Consider the following 24,822-nt stretch of genomic DNA (forward strand, 5'->3'; position numbering starts at 1 on the left):
AGAGTAATCATTCAGTTCATAGACCTTGCAAATAGTATCGGATTACTGAGGTTCCAGGAACAACAGTACTACTAGTCAATCTACCAGCTACCCCCACCTAGACTCCTAGGCCCCAGTGAACTTGCATAAGCTTCTTAGCTGTACAATATTCGAACATGCTCTAATGGATTAAGGTACAACACCGAAAATTTATATTTAAGGATCATTGGTCATTTCAACTCTGCTTGCACAGAAAGTGCCAACTAGGCGTTAGCAGTTTTAGGAAAGGGTTCAGTGAGTAACACCTAGGACTACTAACTACGTTCATGTACAGAACAGTTGGTCTATTGATGGGTGGTTCTTTCCAACCAGGTAATATGCCCCTGGACTTGTGGCAGTAAGGAATGGGTGCATGAAACACAGTATAGAAAAAGAAAACATAAGATTACATCAGCAAGTTCTAATTGGGTATCTACTCAAAGAGTTGTGTGGATGCTAGCATACATACAAATCAAGAGAAAGAAGCAGATCCAACAAAGATATTATAGCCAGATGTCTTCTAAATTTATGTACAATTATGTTCATTCATGAAAGTTACATTTTCATAGTTTACATTCTTTTTTTAGAGTATTAACTCTATGAAACTACTGTTCAGAATTAGAAAATACTGCCAGCAATAACAATGGTGAAACCATAGACTTTAGGCATCTCTTTTCACATTCAGCAAATCCCAGCATGGGAAATTGAGGGCAATCGAGAGATACTGTTTCCCAAATCTGAACAAACAAATTGTGGCAACAAGTATATATTGCAATTTTATTTCATTCGCTCAAAACAAAGTTAGCATGTAAGAAATTTTAAATGAAACATGATAAAAATAGCAGAGATGAATTGGGAGGAAGTAAAAAAAAACAAAGTAAATCAAATGCATGAAAATTCAACATTCGTTAGTGTTCCATTTCTTAATTGACACTGATGGTTTAAAATATTGTAACAATGACATTTGGAAATCATGATGAAGACAAAGATTTCAGCACCAGCACTCAAGATTTATACATTCAGCTTGATTGCAATTGTTTTAGCCACTCGTGTATAATATAGATTTATCACAGCTCAGATCACAGTGTTGAGGAAAGTAGTACCTTCCTAGAATTGGAAAGGATCTCCTAAACTATCAATAGTAAGATATCCCAACATACAAAAAAATCTTCCCACCAGTACTTTTTATCAAACTTTTCAATTGTAACAGAAAACGTGTTAGCATTTGCTGTTCATTTTAATAACTGAAATCTCCGACAATGACAACTGCCAACGGGATAGAAATCATATTTTTCAGATTAAGTTCTACCAGAGACTCCCCGCTACAGTCACGCACGAGCCAAAATCTGAAGGGTTCAGCAATTTGCGACAATGTAAAACAGATGTAAAAGTGACTTGAAAACATTTCCTACATCCTTAAAAAAAAAAAAAAAAATGAAAAAAAATCATGTTAATTTTAGACCAAGGCACAAAACGTTTAGTGCATAAACCAGTTTCATTAAAGATTTAGGAGTTCAATCACCTGTCTAACTTTGGACTGCTTATACCCATGTCATGCCTTTTCGGCTAATCTAACATTTTTTATGAGAAAAATCGAACATGATTTCTGACAAGGGTAAATTTCCTTAACATTGAAATGTTTGCCTAAATAAAGTTACATTTACAAGAGATAAAAATGCCTCCATATTTTGTTTTCTTTAAAGTGAAAGTACTTTACAAGCTTGCTGCATTTGTTGAGAATGCCTTCGTGTTGTACCATGCAGAACATTAAACAGTTTTTGGAATAGGCTGTCAATGCTGGAGTTGGTTTGCATTTCCAATGTAGATCGCACTTTCAAACAGTCTTGTCCTGGAATTCATTCAATATGCCACAAAAACAGGGACACATTCAACAGGAGATGCTTCCTTGTTCGGCCTCTTTTACAGAAGCAGCAACTGCTGTCGATTTGCTTTGGTGACCAGCACTTTCCAGGATATGCTATGTAAATGTTGTCCTGTGCGTGGAGCTGCACGTTATCTAGCGTGTACAGAAAACTATTGATGAAACATTCCTCTGAAACCACCGGGGAAATTAGTCTAAGAAAAAATCAACATGGATCACAAGCAAATATGGCACTATTGTAGGTCTGCATAATCCAAAGTGCACCAAATGCTATGCCGATCCGAACATCAAAAGGCTACTTGATCTGACTTGAAGGAATCTCATTTTCTTTTTTCAACCAGAGTGTAGATGAGGGCCTTGACTAATTTTGGTACCAGGTGAGCAAGAAAACCTTTCCATCGCTTGAGCATTGTCATCACTCTTAGAAGGGACGGCCCACAATCTCACGTTGCTGCCCTCGCTTTACAAAACCAACAGCATAAAGTAGGTCTCCTGGACAAAAGGAACAGCCTGTTTTGGGGCAAAGGTAGGCACAGTGACGCCTGGACGTAGAACGGCAGGTGTAGTACATCTGTCAGTAACTGCCACATGTATATATTTTCAGACTTCAGTGACTGGTAAAAATGAGAAGCAGAAGGACGATCCTCAAACGGTAATCCATAAACCACATTGGAACATTCTTTCATCCTACTCTGCTCTAATTGTTTTGACTGTTCTTCACCAGTATCAACTTGAACAAGTTGAAGATCTATATGGGGCACAGCAATCAGAATTTATATTAACAAGTAACTTATCTGAACGTAAAATGTAAATATGAATAGCTGATACAGGATGTCTATGGACCTGATGGCACTAACTTGATTACCAAGAAATTCTAGATCCTTGAACTCAATAGTCATGCATGTAATCAATGAGAAAGAAAAATGTTTAAGCAAAACCCAGCAGTATGAAATCATAGACCTAACTAGCACCTTCCACCCTATATTAATGGACATATAAAAGTGTAAAATAAAAAGTTAACATGTGACATGCATGTTTTTCTGAGCTCAAAACAGTGGTGATTGTGCAGAGTACAAAAACGCCCACATGCATAAATGAAGCCTGTATCCTGAAAATGTAGACCTACTATGGATGAATAATTTACATTCGGCTATTAATCTAGGAACACTTTGGGAGGGCGTTTTATGCTGATAAATCAAATACTATATTTGCAATTTATTTCTGTATTACTTGAAGGTAAAGTAGAGCGAGCTCCTATAAAATTTTCCAAAAACTAGAATGTGCAATATCAATTTCTAGGACACCTTCTGCTTATTCTGTAAGCAACCCAATAATTCAAAATTTGTGTTTGAACTAGTTACAAGTGATATGGTCTAAATGCGGATATCTCTGAAATTAATACAGAATAGGAAGACAAACCTGAGATACACTTGCAGAACACAACAGTAGAACTTGCTAAATTCCTCTATTAAAGGCTTTTCTTGCTAGATCTTTAAAAAAAAATCTAAAATATGTGCAATTTATCTTGACATGAGATTACTCAAATGCTCTGCTTTGACACTCAAAGGAATTTCTGCATAATCATTACAGTAATGTTAAGACTCTTTTCCACTGGTTTCAAAGGTCAGAAAAAGCAGCAAACTATGAAGGAAATGGCACATCACCGGAGTGATGTCTTTGAAAGTTCCTAGAATGTGTCTTCCAACTTGTGGGACATTGATCTTCTGTTTTCCTCTACCGGCTTACAAAATGAAGTCCGTTTAAAGACACGCCAAAATGGCAGTTCAGTCCTAGTCTCCTATGCAGTATTAGACTTGCTCAGTTCCTGCCTGATTGCTATTAAGAAAAAAAATATATATTAGTTCATTGAAAATATACAAAAATACCCACTCAAGTTGTTTTTACTCTTGAATTATGTAGTTTATAGTGAAACATTTTAAATATTTACTGTCACTTCATACATAATTTTATTTTTACCCCATATTGTGAAAACAACCAATCTTTGAGAAGAGTAGAATTTACCAATGCCATCAGGTGACATGGTTAAAATAAAAAAGCAATGAAATGCCATCAAGAATTATTGCCACTTTTGTTCTTCCTGTTTGCTAGTATAGACTTCGGTGCTATCAAATGGGCTAACCAAAAAGATGACCACAATCTTATAAAGTAACACATTCAATGACTAAATGGTGTAAGATTTGATGTTTAAACAGTAAGGTTGCTGCTGCATACTAGCATGTCTCATACACCCTATTTGCTATTTATCGGGCTCTGCCACCACCAGGTATGATTTGTGATTTTATAACCACTCCGCCCAAAAAACGTAAGTTAGACAGCAACCATTCTTTCCCATGGAAACAGGAAGCACCTGGACGGTCTACTTGTGAACCAAGGATGCATGTTTAAAGCACAACCTGCCTTCTTTAGAAATGTTGTGACATGCTACATATGAAGCTTTGGGGTCCGGGGTGAACTAGCTATAGAAGTCTTGTTATACACAAGCAAGTACAGAACAATTTGTGAAACTGGCACCAAATAGTTTTTCTTAATTCCGGAAAGTTTATCATCAGCAGTACCCCTGCGCGTCGGAAGGTGGCGTCTCAAGTCTGCTTCGTGATCGCCGAGATGACCTCGCAGCACTTAAATAGACACCACCCTTGCGCGCGGATGTCAGTTCTCTCCACTCATTTCCACGCCAGAAGTGCAGAGCCATGCAAGACACTGACCACTGGTGCACAAAACTAGGGCCCTGAAAGGAATTCCTTAACCCTAGAACTAGTTCGCAGAACGGGGAGGATGGGTGGGGCAGGAAGGAATCTATAACTAACCTATGTTTCATATATATATATATATATATATATATATATATATATATATATATATATATATATATAAATATTTATTTTTTTACACAAAGGACGCCGCACTCAGTAACTTGCAGTTTTCAAAGATTTAATTGGTGCCTAGTCTGACACACCAACGCGTTTTCAGCCTAAACGGCCTTGTTCATGTGAACAAGGCCGTTTAGGCTGAAACGCGTTGGTGTGTCAGACTAGGCACCAATTAAATCTTTGAAAACTGCAAGTTACTGAGTGCGGCGTCCTTTGTGTAAAAATTAACCTTGGCCTCTGGTCTGGCCCGCTGATGTGCGGTCCTGCTTTTCCCTGACCACATTGCGATAACAAAAATAAAAACAATTATATATTTGTTGAAAAAAATGCATGACATGAAGGAACGCCTAAATAATTACGAGGAAGAACTTAAAGCTAGAAAACAAAGAAAAATGAACAGAGACTATGCAGATTATGAGTGTGGAAGGATTCTCACTTTCAGTAGAAAGTATGATCATCTATATAGAAGTCAGTCACAGCAAGCTAATACCAACATTACCAGCAGCAACCAAAACGAAAGTAATATCCTGAGCGAGACAGAGTCCGACATCACTGAAGGAAGTGTATCAGGAGATGAAACCACCGCTAGGAAACAAGTCAATTTTTTAGACGAGTTCAGGGTGATGCAGAAAGATCGTCAGAATGCAAGAGATCATGCGTCACCAACACCGAGAGGAAGAGGACGCGGACAAGGCAAGACAAGGGGAAACGCCGCAACCGCAAGAAACGACTCAAACAACGCTGGGAATATCGACAAAACAAAGGGCACCATGGGAAGTCGAACAACGCGCTCAAACAAGACATACTAATGGATGCTACAATGGTAAACAAAACAATTGTTAATTTATCTAAAAAACTTTTGACTGACTATGAAAAGAGAACTCTCTGTTTGGGGCTTTACTTTTGTCCCTCCACATGTTTTAACTATACTGATACAAGGATAGATACTTTCAAGTTTGTGCGCAAACTTAAACTAAAGAAATGGCACAAACTCAAAAGACTAGGGCAGCATGCTAGAACTGTGTCCAATGATGATACTGGCGCTAATAATTTTAATTTTGTTATTGGTGATGTGGATGCTTTGGTTACTATAGCTGAATTGGACAACACTAATGAAAATCAAGACACACACACCATTGCGACACAGTTAATAGATGACATGGAATTAGAACAGAGCGCAGCAGCCAGAACTGATTTCAAAGTCAAATCTACCTTCATGCCCATACTCCCTCATGCCCGTATAGACACCTTCCACGAATGTGTGATCAAGGGCCTCACTGATCTTAGACATAAATGTGGGAGGGACAATGAGAGGAACAACAATAATCTGTCCATAAACCAACGCAAATTTCTGAAAACCCTGTATGATGACACCACCATAATCCGCCCAGCTGATAAGGGAGGTAATATTGTGATTTTAGAAAGGGATTATTATATCAGCGAGGCAATGCGACAATTGACTGAACAATATTTACATACCTGGACCACTCTGACCTCTAACCAGAGCATCACTTCTATCTGGGACAAACTTGTGAACTGGAAAGACAAAGGCCTACTTACATGGGAGGAATATTGCTACCTTAAAAGAGACTATCCCAAACTCCCGATTTTGTATCTTTTACCAAAGATACATAAGCATGATACTAAACCTCCTTGACGCCCTATTGTGTCCTCTATAGGGAGTGTCGGGGAACATATTTCCAAATATGTTGACTTTTTTCTAAGGGAATTTGTTTGCCAGTTACCCAGTTACATTAGGGATACCAAAGGTTTTTTGTGTAGAATAGAGAACCTCGTTTGGTGCCCCAATTATTTGTTTGTAGTTTTGGATGTTCATTCCCTGTATACTATTATTGATCACCAACAGGGCATAGAAGCATGTGAACATTTTCTGTCTAATCGAGCCCTCAGGTACCGGGAACATACAAAAATGGTTGTTGAGATGATACTTTTTTGTCTTCAAAACAACATTTTCTCTTTCAATGGCGCCCTCTACAGGCAGATTAAGGGTACTGCGATGGGGTCGTGCTTTGCACCAAGCTTTGCGAATCTCTTTATGGGGTTCTGGGAACAGGAGATCTTTGCAAGCACAACCCTTTCAGGAGATCTGACTAAAATCATCATGTGGCTACGCTACATTGATGATTTGTTCATCGTGTGGAATGGTACTAGGGAAGAAGCAGAATGTTTCATTGATAAATTGAACAACAATAGCTACAATATCCTCCTGACTGGCAACATCAGCAATACTGTGACTGAATACCTTGATGTTAAATTGGAGATAGTGAATGATACAATTCGCACTTCCCTGTTCCGTAAAGCCACCGCAGGAAACAGTGTCCTACATGCCCTCAGCAGCCACTCTAAATCATTGAAATGGAGCATTCCATATGGTGAGCTGCTGAGGGCCAAGAGAAACTAACTCGAACATAACGTTTAAGGATGAGACGGCCATCATTGTAGAGAGATTTCTGAAACGGGGTTACCCACAGTGGGTTCTTACCAAAGCACTTAAACGGGTGGCAGACGTTGACAGAAGTGATACTCTTTGTGATAAACTTGATGTTGTTTCGTCCAATGAAACGGATGTTACAAGCATGATCCTGACCTCCAACTCTGATTCTCAGAAAGTAAAGAAAATCATTACAAAGAACTGGGACATCCTTAAAACTGATGGCATACTGGGGAACTCGATACCTGAGAGACCCAATATCACATATAGACGCAGCAGAAACATACGTGATCTAGTGGTTAGAAATGACGTGACTATTCTTTCATCGAGTACACAACATGGATTAGTTGGCTTCTATCCTTGTGGCCATTGCAAGGCTTGTAAGAACAGTAAATATAAAGATACGGTGACCTACAATGGTGTGACTAAAAAATTGACACAATTTCTCACTTGTGGAATGACTTTTGTCATTTATGTAATCATGTGTACATGTGGATTGTGGTATATTGGCAGCACCACCTGTGCTGCCAAAAAACGTATCTTGGAACACCTACGAGCCATAACTAACCATGATCCTAAATATCCTGTTGCTAGACACTTTGAACAGCATCATTTTTCCAATATCTCAGACTGCAGCTACATGATTTTGGAACATATTCCTATAAAATCGAGAGGAGGTGATAGGATCCTCGCTCTCAGAAAGAAAGAATCACGGTACATAATTGACTTTCAAAGTAAGATCCCTGGGGGTCTTAACATGGATGAGGAACTGGCAATACACCTGAAAGTGGGATCGTAATTGCATAGGGTTCTGCTTGTTATTTTTTTTTGTAATAGGTTTTCTAATATTGGATTGACTGAATCGATAGACCATGTATGCCGACTATTTGTTAACTATTATGTTAGAATTTTTTCTCTTTATTTTTTATTTTCTTCTAATTCTCATCTTTTTCTTCTTTCTCTACAGGAGGAAAGGAAGGGGCCCTTTCACGAACATTCACTCTCACGGGCGTACCTAACCTTTGCACTCCTTAGCAGAGACCACGTATGTTATGCACTTTTTCACTTTTGTGAACATCCCAGACTTGGTCCAAAACTTTTTTGATACTCTGTTGTCTGAAATTGGGCACTTGCCAGCAAACATTCGACTTATGGATGCAGTCATTGAAATTAATATTGACCACAGAGATAACCATTTTATATATAGAGTGATGTATTTCTCAATGTGTATTCGATCAATGTTTTTCTGTTTATATTTCTTTATTTACCAGGGCACTTGCCATTGCAACTGTGAGATATTACTGCATTCATTTATTACGGTGGTATACACTCTGTAATGGTTTATTCATATCTCCTTTCGTCACGTAGCAAGAGAAAGTTTTACTTATGTGTTCAATTTTGGAACATTTAGTTTGTTTAATATATGTGAAACACATTGCTTGTGATTATTAGCTATATGCGATTTACCACTCTAAGATGGCTGCCATGTATTATACTTTTTGGTCCTTCTTCAATGTTCACATTTAACTTTATTACTGTGGTTTGGTCTTTGACACTTCTACACATGAACAAGCTGCAAGGCGAAACGCGTTGTGTGGAATAAACCTGTGTTCCATTGAATCGTGTTGTTGGACTCATTTCCTGAGAGCGTACTAACTATGTTTGGGAAAGGACTTTGATTTGTGATTACCGGCACGCTCCGCCGGAGTGTACGCCACCCCTCTAGGGTCCCAGTATCTCGGCAGGAGCCTTCTCTGAGGATTATATATTACCTACTGGCGGTCGCCAGTAGGTATATATAGTTAGGACCTAGTTACCGTAGGAAATTCCGAACATTCTATTGGGAATAACTTTGGCGCCGATTGAGGGATCTGCCTGTAATTTTCCTTAAATTTGCCTCGCTACGCTCCGCTCCTTCCCTGAAAGTTTCGGGGGGATTCGTCAAGCTGGGGCCGAGAAAAAAGAGGGGTCCCAAAACGTGTTTTCCCCATGTTAATTTCCATAGGGACATTCTGACAAGGCTACAGCTCAAACGGCTGAACGGAATTATACCAGATTTGGCAAAATGGTAGGGACTGGTATGCAGCAGTGCCTTTTGTATGTTTGGTGTAAATCCCTCCAGTAGTTCTTGAGAAAATTGAATTTGAAATTTTTCAAATGGCATTTTCTATGGGACCTTTATACACGGCTACAGCCCGAACGGCTGAACGGAATTACACCAAACTTGGCAAAATGGTAGGGACAGGTATGCAGTAGTGCCTTTTCTATATTTGGTGAAAATCCCTCCAGTAGTTGAGAAAATTGAATTTGATCAAATTATATATCTATATGTACAAGAAGGGAAAATGGTTTTTTGGAAGTCAAAGAATGGGCGCACTGCCAGTATGGAAGCACTTGAAAAGAATAGTAGATAATGGTGCAACTGGGCGAGAGGACAACCATGTAACCACTCAATGGAGAGGTCAGCGAACTGTCCTAATCCAAAAATAAAATAGAAGACAGAGACCCGGGAGAAACGATTATAACGAGACGCCATCAGACACCAACCGCCACGAGGCCATAGAGCGACCTCTATCAGCTTCGGTGAATGTTTCGGATACCGAGGGTAACAGCACCGCTCAATTGCTAAACTATCTCCCGGGTGATTCAAAGAGCGCACTACGCTCGTAAGTTTAACAATACTACTTGACTATTGGAACTTCTCATGGTTTTGGGCCCATCCGGGTTGGAATTATCACCGGAAGAGCGACCTCCTGGTCCGAGCACAACCGTTTAGAGCCCTGAAGATTCGCGTGATGCGATGAAACACGTGTCGGCTGGTTGTTTTCAAGCTGTGATACATTAAACAAGGAGACCACGACGTTGTTGTCACCATATGTTAATTTATTTCCTCCTTCGTATATCACTTTGTATCACATTGTTGTTTCTCTGCACTTAATTGTTAAACTAGAAATGGCCACACAGTGACCTTTTTACTTACTAAGTGTGTGCATAGGGTATGTCTTCTATATATCTATATGTGCTCACCGTACACGCACCGTACGCGCCCGTACCCTTACGTGCGCGAGCGAGTTTCTGATTGGCTGGCAGTCTACTGTCAACATTCCAAACTGTCCAAACCAGGAAGTGTTGGCCACCATCTTGTTTTTCAGGAGAACTGAGGCACAAGAGAGCCCAAGACAAGAGTGGAAAACACGAAAAGGGGGCAGGGTAGAGACCCCCCAACCCTCTAGCCCTTTTCAGGGACCCAAAAGGACCCCAAGGGCAATAAAAAAAAAAAAAAAAAAAAAAAAAAAAAAAAAACGAACATCGCGGGGTACGTGCACGGTACGCGTAGGGTACGCGTACGTGCGCGTACCCCACGATTTAAAAAAATAATAATTTTTTGCACTTGGTGGTTCTTCTGGGACCCCCTGAGAAGGGCTAGGGGGTCAGTGGTCTCAACCCTGCCCCCTTTTCGCGTTTTCCACTCTTGTTTTGTGCCTCACTTCTGAGAAACAAGATGGCTGCTCAGGTGGTCCCAGAAGGATAATAACATATATAAACGTTATCCGCTAATAGTATTAGCATTTACAAAACCATTGAAATGTATTGAAAAAAATAGGTTTCACGCCTAATATAGTTAGGAATTAGCATTTAAAAAACCTTGCAAATTCACTTAAAAAAACCATAGGTTTCAAGCCTTATATAGTTAGGAATTAGCATTTAAAAAACCACTGAAATTGCTCACTTAGAAAACCATAGGTTTCATGCCTTATATAGTTAGGAATTAGCATTTAAAAAACCATTGAAATTGCTTCTATATAGTTAGTTGTACTAACTATATTTCGCGCACCCGCAATCCACTGCTGATGATGTCACATATTACATCATTCATGACATGGTCAGTGACATCACTGATATATATATATACATATATATATATATATATATCATCCTCAATGGCTCTTGCAGCAAAAGACGCACTCACAGCAGGTAGGTGATTCCCTTTATTGAGCGATTAGGAGAGTAGTACAGCATCCGTTATTTTCTTCTGCCTGCCAACGCGTTTCAATGCTCTTTGCATCTTCTTCCAGGGCTGAGCTGAAAACCGGCATAGTGAAAGGTCTGTCCCAATCTGCCTCCCTCTTCAGTAGAAATTGGTTGCAGGTTCGAGTCCGCTTGGTAACACGTGACTCCTTGCAGTGATTTATGGGACTAGTAGTACAGGACCAATAAAATACTCCCTGTGAGTTCCGTTTCAATCTCATGTTTATGTAGAGTCACAGTAGTAATTCTGTAACATTTCAAGCACTTCAGTGTACCCCAGCATGCTTTATTTCCTCCATAGTTTAAACGCAACTGCTGTGCCTTCATCCAAACAGAATTGCATTGTTTGGGCGGCCCCTGTCTCCGACGGCTCCCTCCTTCCTTCTCAGGTGGTGCTCTCCTCCCGACGAAGCTGTCGGGTTCTTATATTATCATCAATGGCTCTTGCAGCAAAAGACGCACTATATATATATATATATATATATATATATATATATATATATATATATATATATATATATATATATATATATATATATCTAAGCTCACTAGTCTGTCTACTCTCCTTCACTCACGGCCGGGTGCTCTTGATAGCGGGTGACGGTACCACGCTGGTCACGATCAGACAAAGGCTCTGATGCAAAAAGCACGCAGCACTCACGGGGACAATTCCAATATCTGTTTATTGGATAAACACTCTCGCAAGACGCGTTTCGGACACTGCCTTTCTCAATTAGAGGCAGGCGCCACCTTCAGGCAGAATTTAAATACAGCCAATCAACAAAATAAAGAAAGGACATGTATTATCAGCCACTATTTGTAAGTGGTGTAAATTCAGTTACAATCACTGACATAATTGAGCCCTGGATGGCCATGATCAATTAATATATATATATATATATCATTACCGAAGGAAAGTAACTGGTTCATCTGAAAAAAAACTGTTCTAGTTTCCATACCTTAGAAAAGATACCCCAAAAATACCAACCCCGGGGGTGGGTCTGCGAACCATGTTCACCCCAGAAAGTCCTGGAGAACAAAACGACCAAAGAAGCAGTCTCTCCGGACTGGACTGTCCAGGCAGTAGTGTTTGGTGAACGTGTGCAGCGATGCCCACGTAGCTGCCCGACAGATGTCATTTAGGGAGACTCCTCGTCCCAAAGCAGTAGTAGCTGATGTCGCCCTGGTGGAATTGGCACGCAGCCCCACTGGAGGCTCCTTCTTTGCCAAAGAATAGCAGGCATTGATTCACAGAATGACCAACCTGGAGATGGTCTGTTTGTGCATGGCCAGACCTTTCTTAGCGCCCACATAACCAAGAGCTGGTCGTCCACCCGGAATGGTTTGCTGCGATCAAAGTAGAAGGAAAGCGCACGTTTTGGATCCAGACGGTGGAGTCTCTTCCTCTTTCAAAGAATGCGGACGCGGAAAGAAGGTAGGCATTGTGATGGTTTGGCCGAAGTGGAAAGAAGTAACCACCTTGGGAAGACAGGAGGGTCTAGTTCTAAGGATGACCTTGTCCGGATGCACAGCCAGAAAGGGAGGCTTGTAAGAAAGCTTGTAGCTCACTCACCCTGCACGCAAAGGTGATGGCCACCAGAAAGGCAGTTTTCAGAGTGAGAAATCTGAGAGGACAGCTATGTAGCAGCTCAAAGAGCGCACATAAGTTAGGTAAGAAACAAGTTCAAGTCCCACTGAGGCATTACGAGGGGAACAGGAAGAAAAAGAGGAGTATCGTTAGGCTTTCCTGTTTTCAGTTTCTATTTTTGGTAAATTCTGGTGGTGTTTTTTCAGTGTTTTCCAGTGATTTCAATACCTGGAAAAAACAGTGCTTTTCAGTGGTTACTCATTTTCGCGCCATGAAAAACGACTGAAACGGTGTTTTATCAGTGTTTATGGAACACTTTGCTTTTATTATTGCTGGCTTTCTTCAATGATGCATGGTATATAGACATTGTACGTACAGTGTATATGAAGCCCAAATAAATGTTTACAAGTCAAATTTATTGTAGTACACCATACAATATTTCTTTAGTGATTCTTTGGTCATTCACGCTCTCTCTTTCTTTCCCATGTACACTTTTATTTGTGAAAAGGCCCTCTCGACATTGGCACTTGAGACTGGCAACGCCAAAACAGCCAGTACACAATTTGCCAACTCTGGCCACTGACGAAGCTTTCCATGCCAATACTGGTGCACCTCAATGTTGACATTCTCTGGGCCAGGTTCTGCGACATATGTATTGAACTGGGTGCATATGGCCTCAGAGGTATTAAAGCGGTGAAAAATGAAGCTGTATTTTTCAAAGTCAGGAGAAAATTCCCCTTTACGGAAGGGGTCTAACACTTGTGCAGAGTACCACAGTGAGGCTTCATTGGCTTCAAACGCCATGGCTGGTGAAGGGACATTTCTATGCATCATAGCAAGCCATTTCTCATGCATGGTAAAATAAAATTTCCTGAATTGGTCCTCAACACTTCTTTGCTTACCAAGTGGCAAGCATTCTAACAGGGAACATGTTGCAGTGCCAAAGTCACTAAAAGTGTCACCTAGCCTACTCTCAAGGAGATGTTTGACATCGACACCAATTATTTATATGGTGCTAACTCGACCTGAAGATATTGAAGCGCTTTACATGAGCACCTGTTGCATTACACAAGGGCACATTCATTTTTGTTTTTGTTAGGGACGGGTAGATGTGATTTGTGATTTGCCCAGAATCACAGGATGTTGAGCGTCATTGCCGATATTTGAACCCTGCTAGATGTGGGGTCAACTGCCCTGACCATTAAACTACATCCTCTCCTGCTGTTATTTTTAAAGTTTATGGGAGAGTCTATGCTTTAAGTCTTAGAGTTTGTGAAGTTGAAATCTTTCCAATTAGCCAAACAATGCCACTCTTTTGGTCTTGATGGTTATGCTGCTTATTGCTCTTCTGCATTCCACTTCCCATTATCTTTCCATCCTGCATGCTGATCAGCTTAATTACAGACTCTGAATTTGCAATTACTCTGTTAGTGCGGCACATCTTAAAAAGTACGCAAAACACTTGAGCGTGCTGCCGCTTTCCCCGGTACCCACCCCCCCCAGTCACCCAATAATTTATGCATTTCCTGCCTACTTAAAACATTGCAGGGGCTCCACGAAGGAGTGCAATAACAACAAAGCCTTGTTACGTGCATGGTCATTTTAAAGACCTGTGAATTAACCGGGTGCGGCCACAGGCAGACAAATGGCATATTACAACAGCTCCTCTCCCCCACGAGGCTGCATAATACTAATGTAGAATACAATTCAAACAATCTACTGAGTATTCACCTTTTCTGTAATTTACGTGAAAAATGGACTAAAGGGTTTGAACTTCACTTAAAACTGCTCATTTTGCTCAGTACAGAAACTAGGGCGAAAACTCTCAATTTAACTACCTTGGGAGTTTGCTGTCTACAAGCGAAAATGATTTCAGTGCAGACACTTTAAACACGGTGCACGCACCACAAACTTCATTCATGTGAAGAGAGCTACCATAACATCGGCTCCCTTCACAGCAGAGAGATCTCAGGTAAAAAAATCAACAAATAAAATCAACCAATAAGAAGAAATGGTCATTGTCTTGGCTCGTGATGGACTCTTTGTTTAGTGAAAACATGTCAAGTTTCAAAGCAACCCTTCAAAATATTCATTCTGAAACTCTAGTACAATGGGTGCTAGGGACGATTCATGCCTGGTCAGCATTTGTAAGGCAGAACCCTCTTTGCCGATTTTACAGCCTCTGAGCCAAGGCAGTGAATGGCTCCGCTTTTCATTCAGAAGTACCGGGAAATGCATATGCATCACGTTATGCACTTACATTACAAATACTTTGGAAAAACAAAAAAGTATTCTGGGCTTTCCTGTACTGAAGGTGGGTTACAATCTTTTAGGGCAGAAGGGTGTCGCAGTCCAGCAGCCCGCTGACGTAAAACACCCCAGGCTGATCTTCAAGGGTGTGCGTGGGTGGAGAGGGTTAAAATGTGCCCTGGCAGCCAATAAAGTAAACAGGCTGGAGGGGGAGCAAACAGCTAAAGATCTACCTTCGAGAATACTCGACAAATGAACAGCGAAGCCCTTTACCATAATTTCACACAATTGGATGCAAACTCCGGGGCGGGAGAGGGTGCTGGGGGGCGCAGTGGGAGACATGCCAAATATGTTTTACAGTTTTTGGAGCCGAAGACACATATATAGAGACACCAGAACATGGTTAAGGTTAATTTAAAAAAAGTAAAACATTTTTTTAAGAAATAGGTAATGCATTCTGTCAGCTCAGTATTCTTCACAGAAGTGCAAATTTCTTCCTACCCTCGTAACCTCTGAACACGCCATCCAACAACAAAGCCTCGTTACGTGCATGGTCATTTTTAAAGACCTGTGAATTAACTGGGTGGGGGCCGCAGGCAGACAAATGGCAGATTACAACAGCTCCTCTCCCCCACGTTAACCAGGCAGGGGGCCTTGCTCACGGGCCGCATTAAGCGTTTCAAGCAAACTACGCAGAACACTTGAGTCTGCCACCGCTTTCCCGGTGCCCACCCCCCAGTTGCCTAATAATTTCCTGCCTACTTAAAACATTGCAGGGGCTCCTCGTAGGGGTGCGATACCAACAAAGCCTCGTTACGTACATAATCCTTTCAAAGACCTGTAAATACACTGGGTGCGGGCCGCTAGGCAGACAATTGGCAGATTATAACAGCTCCTCTCCCTCACGTTAACCAGGCAGGGGGCTTGCTCATCGGCCGCATTAAGCGTTTCAAGCAAACTACGCAGAACACTTGAGCATGCCACTGCTTTCCCCGGTGCCCACCCGTCCCCGTCCCCCCCTCCCGTTGCCCAATAATTTGTGAATTTCCTGCATACTTAAAACATTGCAGGGGCTCCTCGTAGGGGTGCAATACCAACAAAGCCTCGTTACGTGCATAATCCTTTCAAAGACCTGTAAATTCACTGGGTGCGGGCCGGTAGGCAGACAAACGGCAGATTACAACAGCTCCTCTCCCCCACGTTAACCAGGCAGGGGGCCTTGCTCACGGGCCGCATTAAGCGTTTCAAGCAATCTACGCAGAACACAGATGGCTAACACTTTATAGAACAGCACAACACTCCCAGCATTTACCTTGGATGGCTCAAAATAAAATAGGTCTTGGAACACTGGCGGAGAGTATTTTCAATGGCACCTGGCTACACCCAACAATCGTGCCAACCAATGTGTTTCCCCTGAATTTAATGGGGGTGACGCACGTTCGGAGGTGCTTCCTTCTCGGGCCTAAATTGCAGTTTGATCTGCAGTGCTTTGGCTCCATCAAGTGGACAAGTGGTGCAACAGCAATGAAAATCAGTGACACTCGGTTTCAACCGAGTGAGCTGATTTTCATTCGGTAGTGTACATTCGAGCAGATTCGGTTTAAACCGAATTCCGGACAGCCTAAGTATCGTCCTTAAGGAATCTATTTAGAGAGGACTTTAAAAGCAAAGGCTGATCCGGAAGCCTAAGGAAGGCTGAAATGGCCGAGAGGTAGCCCTTACCAGTGCCCAGAGCAGGGGCCAAACAAAGGAGGAACAAAAGAACCTCAGAAAGAGGGGCTGAAAGAGGATCTACAGCCTTTGCTGTTCACCATGCCACGCATTTATTTAATCTGCAAACGTATACAGTCTTAGTGGAGGGACGCCTGGCTGCCAAGATAACATCGCAGACTTCGGGAAGCAGGTCAAATAAAGTCAACTACCGCCGCTCAATCTCCACGCAAGGAGGTGGAGGCTGGACAGGTTCTGGTGGATCCTCCAGAAGAGGCAGTCGGATCGGAGGATCGATGGCCATATTGAGCAGCTCGGGATACCAGACTCGTGGTGCCCAATCAGGAGCCACAATAATGACTTGGGCCCGGTCGTGTTTGATCTTCAGCACTCTGGGCAGAAGTGGTATAGGCAGAAAGGTATATAGAAGACTGCAACTCCACTTGCGACGAGAAGAGTCGCCTAGCGAGTGCTGCCTTGGAAACTCCAAGGCGCAGAATTGCTGACATTGCGTGTTCTCTGGCGAATAGATATATCCAAGGCTCTCGCCACTGTTGAAAGAGACTGTGTGCCACCTCTGAATGAAGACGCCATTCGTGATTCATCATGCACCTGCGGCTGAGTTCGTTCGCCCTGGCGTTCAGAGAACCTGCCTGGTTTTCGACCATCAGGGATATGCCTGGATGTTCCAGCCATGTCCAGAGACTGAGAGCTTCTGGACATAAGGTCCACAACCTCACCCTGCCCCGTTTGTTGCAGTACCACATGGCGGTGGTGTTCGTGTACACCTGCACTACTCTTCCCCAGACAGAGGGAAGGAATGCTTTGAGTGCAAGACAAATCACCCGAAGCTCCAGAAGGTTGATATGGAGCCTGGAGGCCGGACTCTGCCGGAAACCAGAGGCCTCTGATCTCTGCCTCTCCCATGTGGCCGCCCCATCCCATAAGTGATGCATCGGTCACCACTGTGAACTCTGGTTGAGGAAGGGAGCGGGATCTGCCGTCAAGCCAATCCTGGTTCGTGAGCCAACAGTGCAGTTGGCATGCAGTGCTCTCAGATCTGGACGCAATCGGACAGGTTCCCCTGATGCTGTGCCCACTGGAACTTCAGGTCCCACTGCAGAGCCTACATATTCCATCTGACATGATCCACCAGCAGGATGCAGGAGGCCATCAGGAACAGTAGCCTGAGGGTCATCCTGACCGACATCCGAGATAGAGGCTGAAAGATCAGAATCATAGCCCGACTCACTGTTTGGGAGGATAGACCCGAAACTGTGTCGTGTCCAGAACCGTTCCATGAAAAGGAGCTTCTGAGAGAGAGAGACTGGTGTGACTTCGGCACATTGATGGAGAACCCCAGCGAATGCAGGAGGTCAGCCGTAGTCTGGAGGCGGGAGACTGCCTGGGGCGAGCCCGCCTTCAACAACCAGTCGTCGAGATAGGGGAAGACAGGAACCCCTGATCTGTGCAGATGAGCTGCGACCACCGCCATCTTCTTCTGGTTCTGTATCGAGAGCTACTCCTCGTATGTGATCTGGCTCTGCACCGAGATCTGCGTCCCTAGGTAATCTGAATCTTGTTTGGGACCTAGGTGGCTGTTCTGTTGCAGACCAGTTGGAGAAGCCACAGTTTGGGACCTTGGATATGGTGTCTGTGGAACAGACGGTGATGGAGAGTAGGTTTGTGAATACTGCGAGTCTGGACTATTTTGCACAGGCCACTTTGAGATGCTTTCCAGTCACCATAGCGACATCAGACACTTCTGGTTGATGAGGAGACATCTAACCTTCTGAAAATGAATAAGACGACGCCTCTGACATTATGCGTCTGATGCTCGCCCTTGTGAATGTTGTCTCTATGTTGAGTGTTGCTTTGACATCGGCCTAGTCTGTGACATTGAATGGTGGTGAAATATGTCAAGAAAGACGCTGGAGAATCTTGTTTGGACATCGAACAGTGAAGTGCCGCCGTCAATGGAGGTCTCGTAGGTAATGTATTACTCGACACAGAGTGGCCATGTGAGACCATTGAAGGAGTATTCGCCGGTGACTTGTCTCAACGTCGAACGTCACTGTGTAGCTAGCGACAATTTGCCTTGGCGATACCTGCCCTGACATCGAGCGACGATGCGGTACCATCAACGGAGTCTTCGTCGTCAAGGTACGTCTCGAAGTTGAAAAGTAATGTGTGGCCGTCTACGGAGTTTCGAAGGTTCCTGGCTTCACATCGACTGGTGGTGAATCACAGGCGACAGACTTTCTCCTTCGAAGTATGTCTTGACGTCTAGTGATGATAAACTGGCAACTGAATCCTTGTTGGCAATGTGTGCTTCGATGTCTTTTGGCGGTGTGTTGATGTTGACTGATCCTCCGGGTGTAGAGTTCCTCGACGTCGGTCATCGTTCCTTCGACGCGGACAGTCCTTGAAGGAGAAGTGTGTTTCATAGTCAAAGGCACTTTCAACATTGATCTTGATGCTGACAGAACAAATGGGTATTTTTCCTACCTCTGGATGTCGATCTTGTCTGCTGCTTTTGTCGCCTTTCTGGAGACTATCTTTGGAACAGAGGAAGTATTTTTGGAGTAAGATGCATTAAGTCCTCCTTAAGACCCAGTTCTTCCTCTCTCCTGTAAGCCATGGAGACAGATTGTCTGTCTTTTAAAGTTATTCTTCAGAGCTTTTTACAATAATGGCATGTCTCAGGCAGATGTGTGTCAGGCAGACAAATGATACACGAGGGTCAGTCTGTGATTTCTTTTTGATAAGCAGGGCACTTGACAAAAAGGGATGGTATTTCTGACAGAAAAAAAAAGATACAATTTCCGGTCAGGAAACAATCACACTTTACTCAACGTATCTTCTCTTGTAGAGTGAAGTGAAGAGAAATCTTTTTTTGATTTTTTTTTATAGAGAAAACCTAAAAATAGCATAGCTCAATGCTCCATATTTCTCACAGAAGGAGCCGGAACAAAGAAGCGACCTAACATTCACCTTTGGGACATGATGGGATACATGAGCTCATGGAGGTCTTAAAGGCACAGTGCCATTATTTACTTGTTACGCTTTAAATGCAGCCTATTGGCTAACAATGCCTTTGGATTTCCTTCAAGTTTGTTCAATCAATACTGTTTGCATCTTATGCTCATTCAGGTTTGTGTCAAGTAGAGCATTACATACTGGTTCTGGGGTCCCCGCACATAGGCAGGAATATTCGGTGCCTAGGACCTTTGATGAGAATCCCCTGAAAGAGAACTTTTTCTTACTACGGATAACTGTAATCACCAATTCCTCCCCTTCATAAACCAAAGCAGCATCTCCCCTGGTGATGAGTCTGTGGAATGACTAAGACCCAAAAAAGACTTGCAGTACCAACGACCAAAATTCTTCTGTGTCAGAACAGGATGTCAAGCCAGTAGTGCTTTATGAACGAGCGCACTGATGCCCACATTGTGGCATGACAAATATCCAGGACAGGCACTCTGATTGCCAACATAGTCGTAATAGCCTTGGGGGAGTGGGCCCTCAACCTTTCTGGAGGCTGCTCCTTGGCAAAAGGGTAGCAGATCTTAATGCAGAGTACCATACTCCTAGATAAAATTACTTTCTACACTGTCTTGCATTTCTTTGCCCCAGAGAACCCCACAAAGAGCTGATCGTCCACCTGAAGTGTCTTTGGTGCAAACCTCTTTTTGAATCCAGACAATAGAGTCTCTCCCCTCCACTTTCGAGGGGTGAGCCTGAGAAAAGAATATACGTTTTGCATTACTCCGCATGAAACGCAGACTCAGCAATGTCACCCTGGCCCTCAACACCCCTTTATATGGGGAAAAAAGGTGTAAGGCAGTTGCAAAGAGCTTGGAGTTCACTCATGGGGTGAGCCAAAGTTACTGGGACTAGGAACAGTCTTCAGTGTCAGAAGGCATAGTGGACAGCTGTCAATTAGTTTAAATGTGTAGGAAAATAGGATCTTTCTTTTACGGTTACCCTCACTTTTTGCCAGGTGTCTATTTTTTGACTGCAGTCTGCTGGGATCCTGCTAACTAGGACCCCAGCATCTGTACTCTCTCCCAAAATGAGTTTGGCAAGTATTTTGTTACCTCCACAATTGGCTACTGGTGTACCCTTGTAAGTCCCTAGTATATGATACCCAGGGCACAATATTCCCCAAGGTTCTCCTATGGGCAGCAGCATGTATTGTGCAACCCATGGGAGTCCACTTAAACTGACTACAGGCCTGCCAATGCAGTCTGGGAGTGATGGTGCTTGCACCTCCTAATACAGGTATAAGTTTTCTTATATCCGAGGTCACTGCACTTAAAACCAGTCACCCCTACGGTAGGTAGGTCCTTCAGTCCTGAGGGCAGGGTGGTTGGTTACAAGTGTTAGGGTGCCCCGGCACGAGCAGGACACCCCTACAAAACCCAGAGTCGATTCGCCAGGCTTTGTTAATTGCAATAAGACACATTGTGGACATCAGTCATTGCGAGATATTTAAACTATATAATGGCTGTGCCGAACCTGGTCATGTTTGATATCAAACATGTTAGAATCATACCCCAACACAGATTCCGTTGTTGGAAGTATGATCTCATGAACTGGGGAGCCCCTTAGAAGAGCCTCCTCTAATCCCAGTTACAGCATTTCAGGGTCTGACAGCAAGCTAGTGCTGCCGTCGACCACAGACAGTGCTGCCCTCCTGCTGAGCTCAAGCAGGGGAAGGTAGAATAGGTTTCCTGTCACAGGGATGTGTGATCACCTCCCAGACAGGACTTATTGTATTGGGCTGGGGTGTCGGCGCTTTCCAGGATAATGGAGTATCCTCCCCTCTGTCCAGCCCCTTCTCTCAGAAGGATCCTAGAGTTGTTACAACCATTTGCTTGGGTATTTAAGGTCTCCCCCGTGGGTGGGTGGGTCCTCCGATTAGTCGTGGAACAAGACTCATCTCTGAAACCAAGACACTCTTCGACCAACTGGACACACTTACTTCGCCTGGAAAAGAGACTGCATCAAGTAAGACTGCTGCTCATGGTCTTGCTGTTCTGCAAGTATTGTCTTGTCGGTGTCTTTGCTCCTCTCAGGCTCTTCAGGGACCTGTGGGCATCAAGGATATCTGTAGTAATCTCCCTTGGAGTGAAGGAGTCATTCCCCTGCATCTGGAGGCACGGCATCAAAGCTGACCGCTCTGCTGCCCCGGTCGTCCTACAGACTTCCCGAGGGTCAGCAATACAGATGGTGGATCTGTGGCTCCCCGGCTCCCCAGAGGCCTGACTTGTCTTCCCTGCAACTTGGAGGATAGTATTCCTTGGAGTCGCTGGGTCCAAACCCCGGTGCGCACCATAGACTTATTGCCAAGGCTTGTTGGCTCTGCACTCCAGAGATATTTGGGATACAAGAAGCTCCAGCCTCCAGCATCTTATCCCATCCCTCAAACAGCCTCCTCCCTGCATCTCCTGCATTGTGTTCCTCCATTATTGGTGAGCTGCCCGAGGTCTTCGTGCGACTCATGTGCGTTCGGCCTGTGGGTCCTCTCAAGGGTCGTCTTCTGCTTTGGTGCGCTCAACTGCTTGAATGGGACCTGCTGTGACTCCGCTGCATGTGGTAAGTCCCTTGGACCTTGTTGGTCCCTACAATTGCATCTTTTGGGCTTCCATACCAGTTGCGGCAAACAAGCCTTGTTGGTGCTCCTGCCGGATACCGACCACCTGGACACCGACATATGACATGGGACAGCTCGTGGACGGCTCCTGGTCTTCCACAGCGTTGCTGGGTCCTCGCATCAGCAGCAACAAGGTCCTCATGAACTCTTCTGAACGTCCTGCCAAAGGTGGGCATTGTGGTTCCGTGCCTCCTGGTCACTTCTGAGAGGCATAGACTTTGACCCTTCTGCTTGAAGGTTCACCTAGTCAAGAATCCACCCTTGGATTCCACTGGACTTCTTCACAGACTTCTCCAGAGGCTTTTTTTCCAGAGCCACCAATTGTAATCTATGAGAGGTTCTGACGTCACTTCACCCCTACGCACCCCGCTTCCCTGGTGCAGGTAATCTGGTTCCTGGGGCCTAAACAGGTGGGTCTCCAACCTTTCGTTCTCCAGGATCCTCTGGGAAGGATCCTTATTCTTTAAAACTACAACTGCGACGTCTCCATTGACTTCTTTTGAACACGCTGCTGTGTTTCCACTCTGCACACAGCATCCTTATGGTTCCTGGGTATTTAACTTGGGGGTTTTCCTGGTTTCCCAACATCTTTCAAGTCCTTTGGTCTAAAATCCCATTCTCCTTTGCAGTTCACATTACACTTATTTAGTATATATTTAGATCTCTCCTCCCCCGCAGAGACCAGTGTACTTTTGTGCTACTTACCGGATTTCTTTGAAGTTTTCTTATGTGCATTATTGATATTTCAAGATACGAGATATACCAAGTGATAGTGATTGTGTTGTGTAATAAATACTTATTTTTCATGAACACTGTGCGGGTCTCTCTCTTCTAATCTACACTCTTGATCAAAAATGGTAAACCAAGCTGCTTTACACTCCTTCAAGAAAAGCCTGAAGGCTGTGCTACACAGCTACCCCTTTGAGAGCTTTTATCAAATACCACTAAAATCACCATAAGGGTAGCCTGGAGTAGTCCAAGGTGTATCCCTCCTTTAAGTTTGCACCATATACTAACTAAGCCAGCCTCCTACATGGTGCACGAGGAAAGAGAAGACCAAATTAAGATCCTACTGTAGCAACAAAAAGGGTTTTGGAGGAAACAAGTCAAACCTTTTAGCAATCTCACCGCATTGGGCGATTCAAATGACTATGGTTGGTTTCGTAAACGGCTGAAAGGGCTAACAGATAACCTTCAACAGTGCCCAATGCAAGTCCTCGCTGGGCCATATATAAAACAAACAGTAGACCATCAACAACTTGGCCTATAATGGGTCTGTATTGCGGGTGCCACAACAAGCTACTAACTTGTCCCAGCACTCGGTATCAATAGATTTTGGGGAAGGATGCCTCGCAGCCAGAATGACGTCCACATCTTCTTGAACAAAATCAAATGCAGTCAACTGACGGCGCTCAATCTCCATGCATGAATGTGCAGGTTGCGGGTGCACAACCTGGTCAGGCTGCTGCAACAGGGTCTTCCTAAAGAGGTAGCATGATCGCAAGACATATGCTCATGCTCACAGGTTCGAGGTACCACACACCACTTGCCTAATCTGGAGGCACAAGGTTGATTTGGGCCTGGTCATTCCTTTGCTTCAGAACATCATTCAGGAGTCTTGTGCTCCACTCTATCTTGAAGGAGTTCCTTAGAGAGCCTTCTTGGAAACTCAAGCATGCAAAAGTTTTTACGTTACTAGTTAGATTGTGGTGAAGAGATCCAGCCAAAGTTCTCATTTAGGGAACTGAGCTTTTGTTGCAGTCGCCCCCGCCCCCTTTTTAACAACGAGGTGCTGATTTTCGACTGACAGTGCACTGAGGCTTGCCAACCAGACCTCAGTCCCAGTGATCCCTCCATAAAACAAGATATGATCTAATGGTGCTACAGTTGGCTAAGGACTTTAGCACCCCTCTAAGTTCCAAGTAAATGGTACTCCAGGTACCTAAGGCAGATGTACTAAAGAGGGTCCCCCAAGGGCTGCAGCATAGCTTATGCCACCGTAAGGGACCCACATATAAATTCCACACAGATTGCCAGTGCAGGCGGGGTCACATGGTGCTAACCATGAGTGAAAACAAATAGTTTCTTATCTGTCTTTGTAGTTTTGCAGCTTGAAAACTTTCTAGGTTCACTGTGCTGTGCATTATTCCACAGTCTAGTGGTTGGGTCCGGAATCGTAGTATTTTTTCTGTTTTAAAAAAAAAAAATTTTTTTTAGCCCAGGTGGGCATCGACATCCCACCATTTGGTGTCCTCCCCGACGTCGGTGCGCTTTCCCCAGTAGCTCCCATCTTCGGATTCTTTTTTCTTGTTTTTTTTTTTTTTAAATTTTTTTATTAGAGTA

General features: G+C 43.5%; 1 protein-coding gene across 3 annotated transcripts in view; it reads right to left on the minus strand.

Moving 5' to 3' along the window:
• Positions 1-521: 521 nt before the first annotated feature.
• The window catches only part of ENAH (ENAH actin regulator), a 681,857-nt gene continuing 657,556 nt past the window's right edge, over positions 522-24,822 (minus strand). For all 3 annotated transcript variants that reach the window (XM_078647528.1, XM_078647526.1, XM_078647527.1), the window contains one exon: positions 522-3,736. In XM_078647528.1, the coding sequence (XP_078503654.1) occupies positions 3,699-3,736 (38 nt within the window). In that variant the 3' untranslated portion in view covers positions 522-3,698. The remainder of the gene's footprint in view (positions 3,737-24,822) is intronic.

The sequence above is a fragment of the Lissotriton helveticus genome, chromosome 6 (assembly GCF_964261635.1).
Source record: "Lissotriton helveticus chromosome 6, aLisHel1.1, whole genome shotgun sequence".
NCBI classification, from domain to species: domain Eukaryota; kingdom Metazoa; phylum Chordata; class Amphibia; order Caudata; family Salamandridae; genus Lissotriton; species Lissotriton helveticus.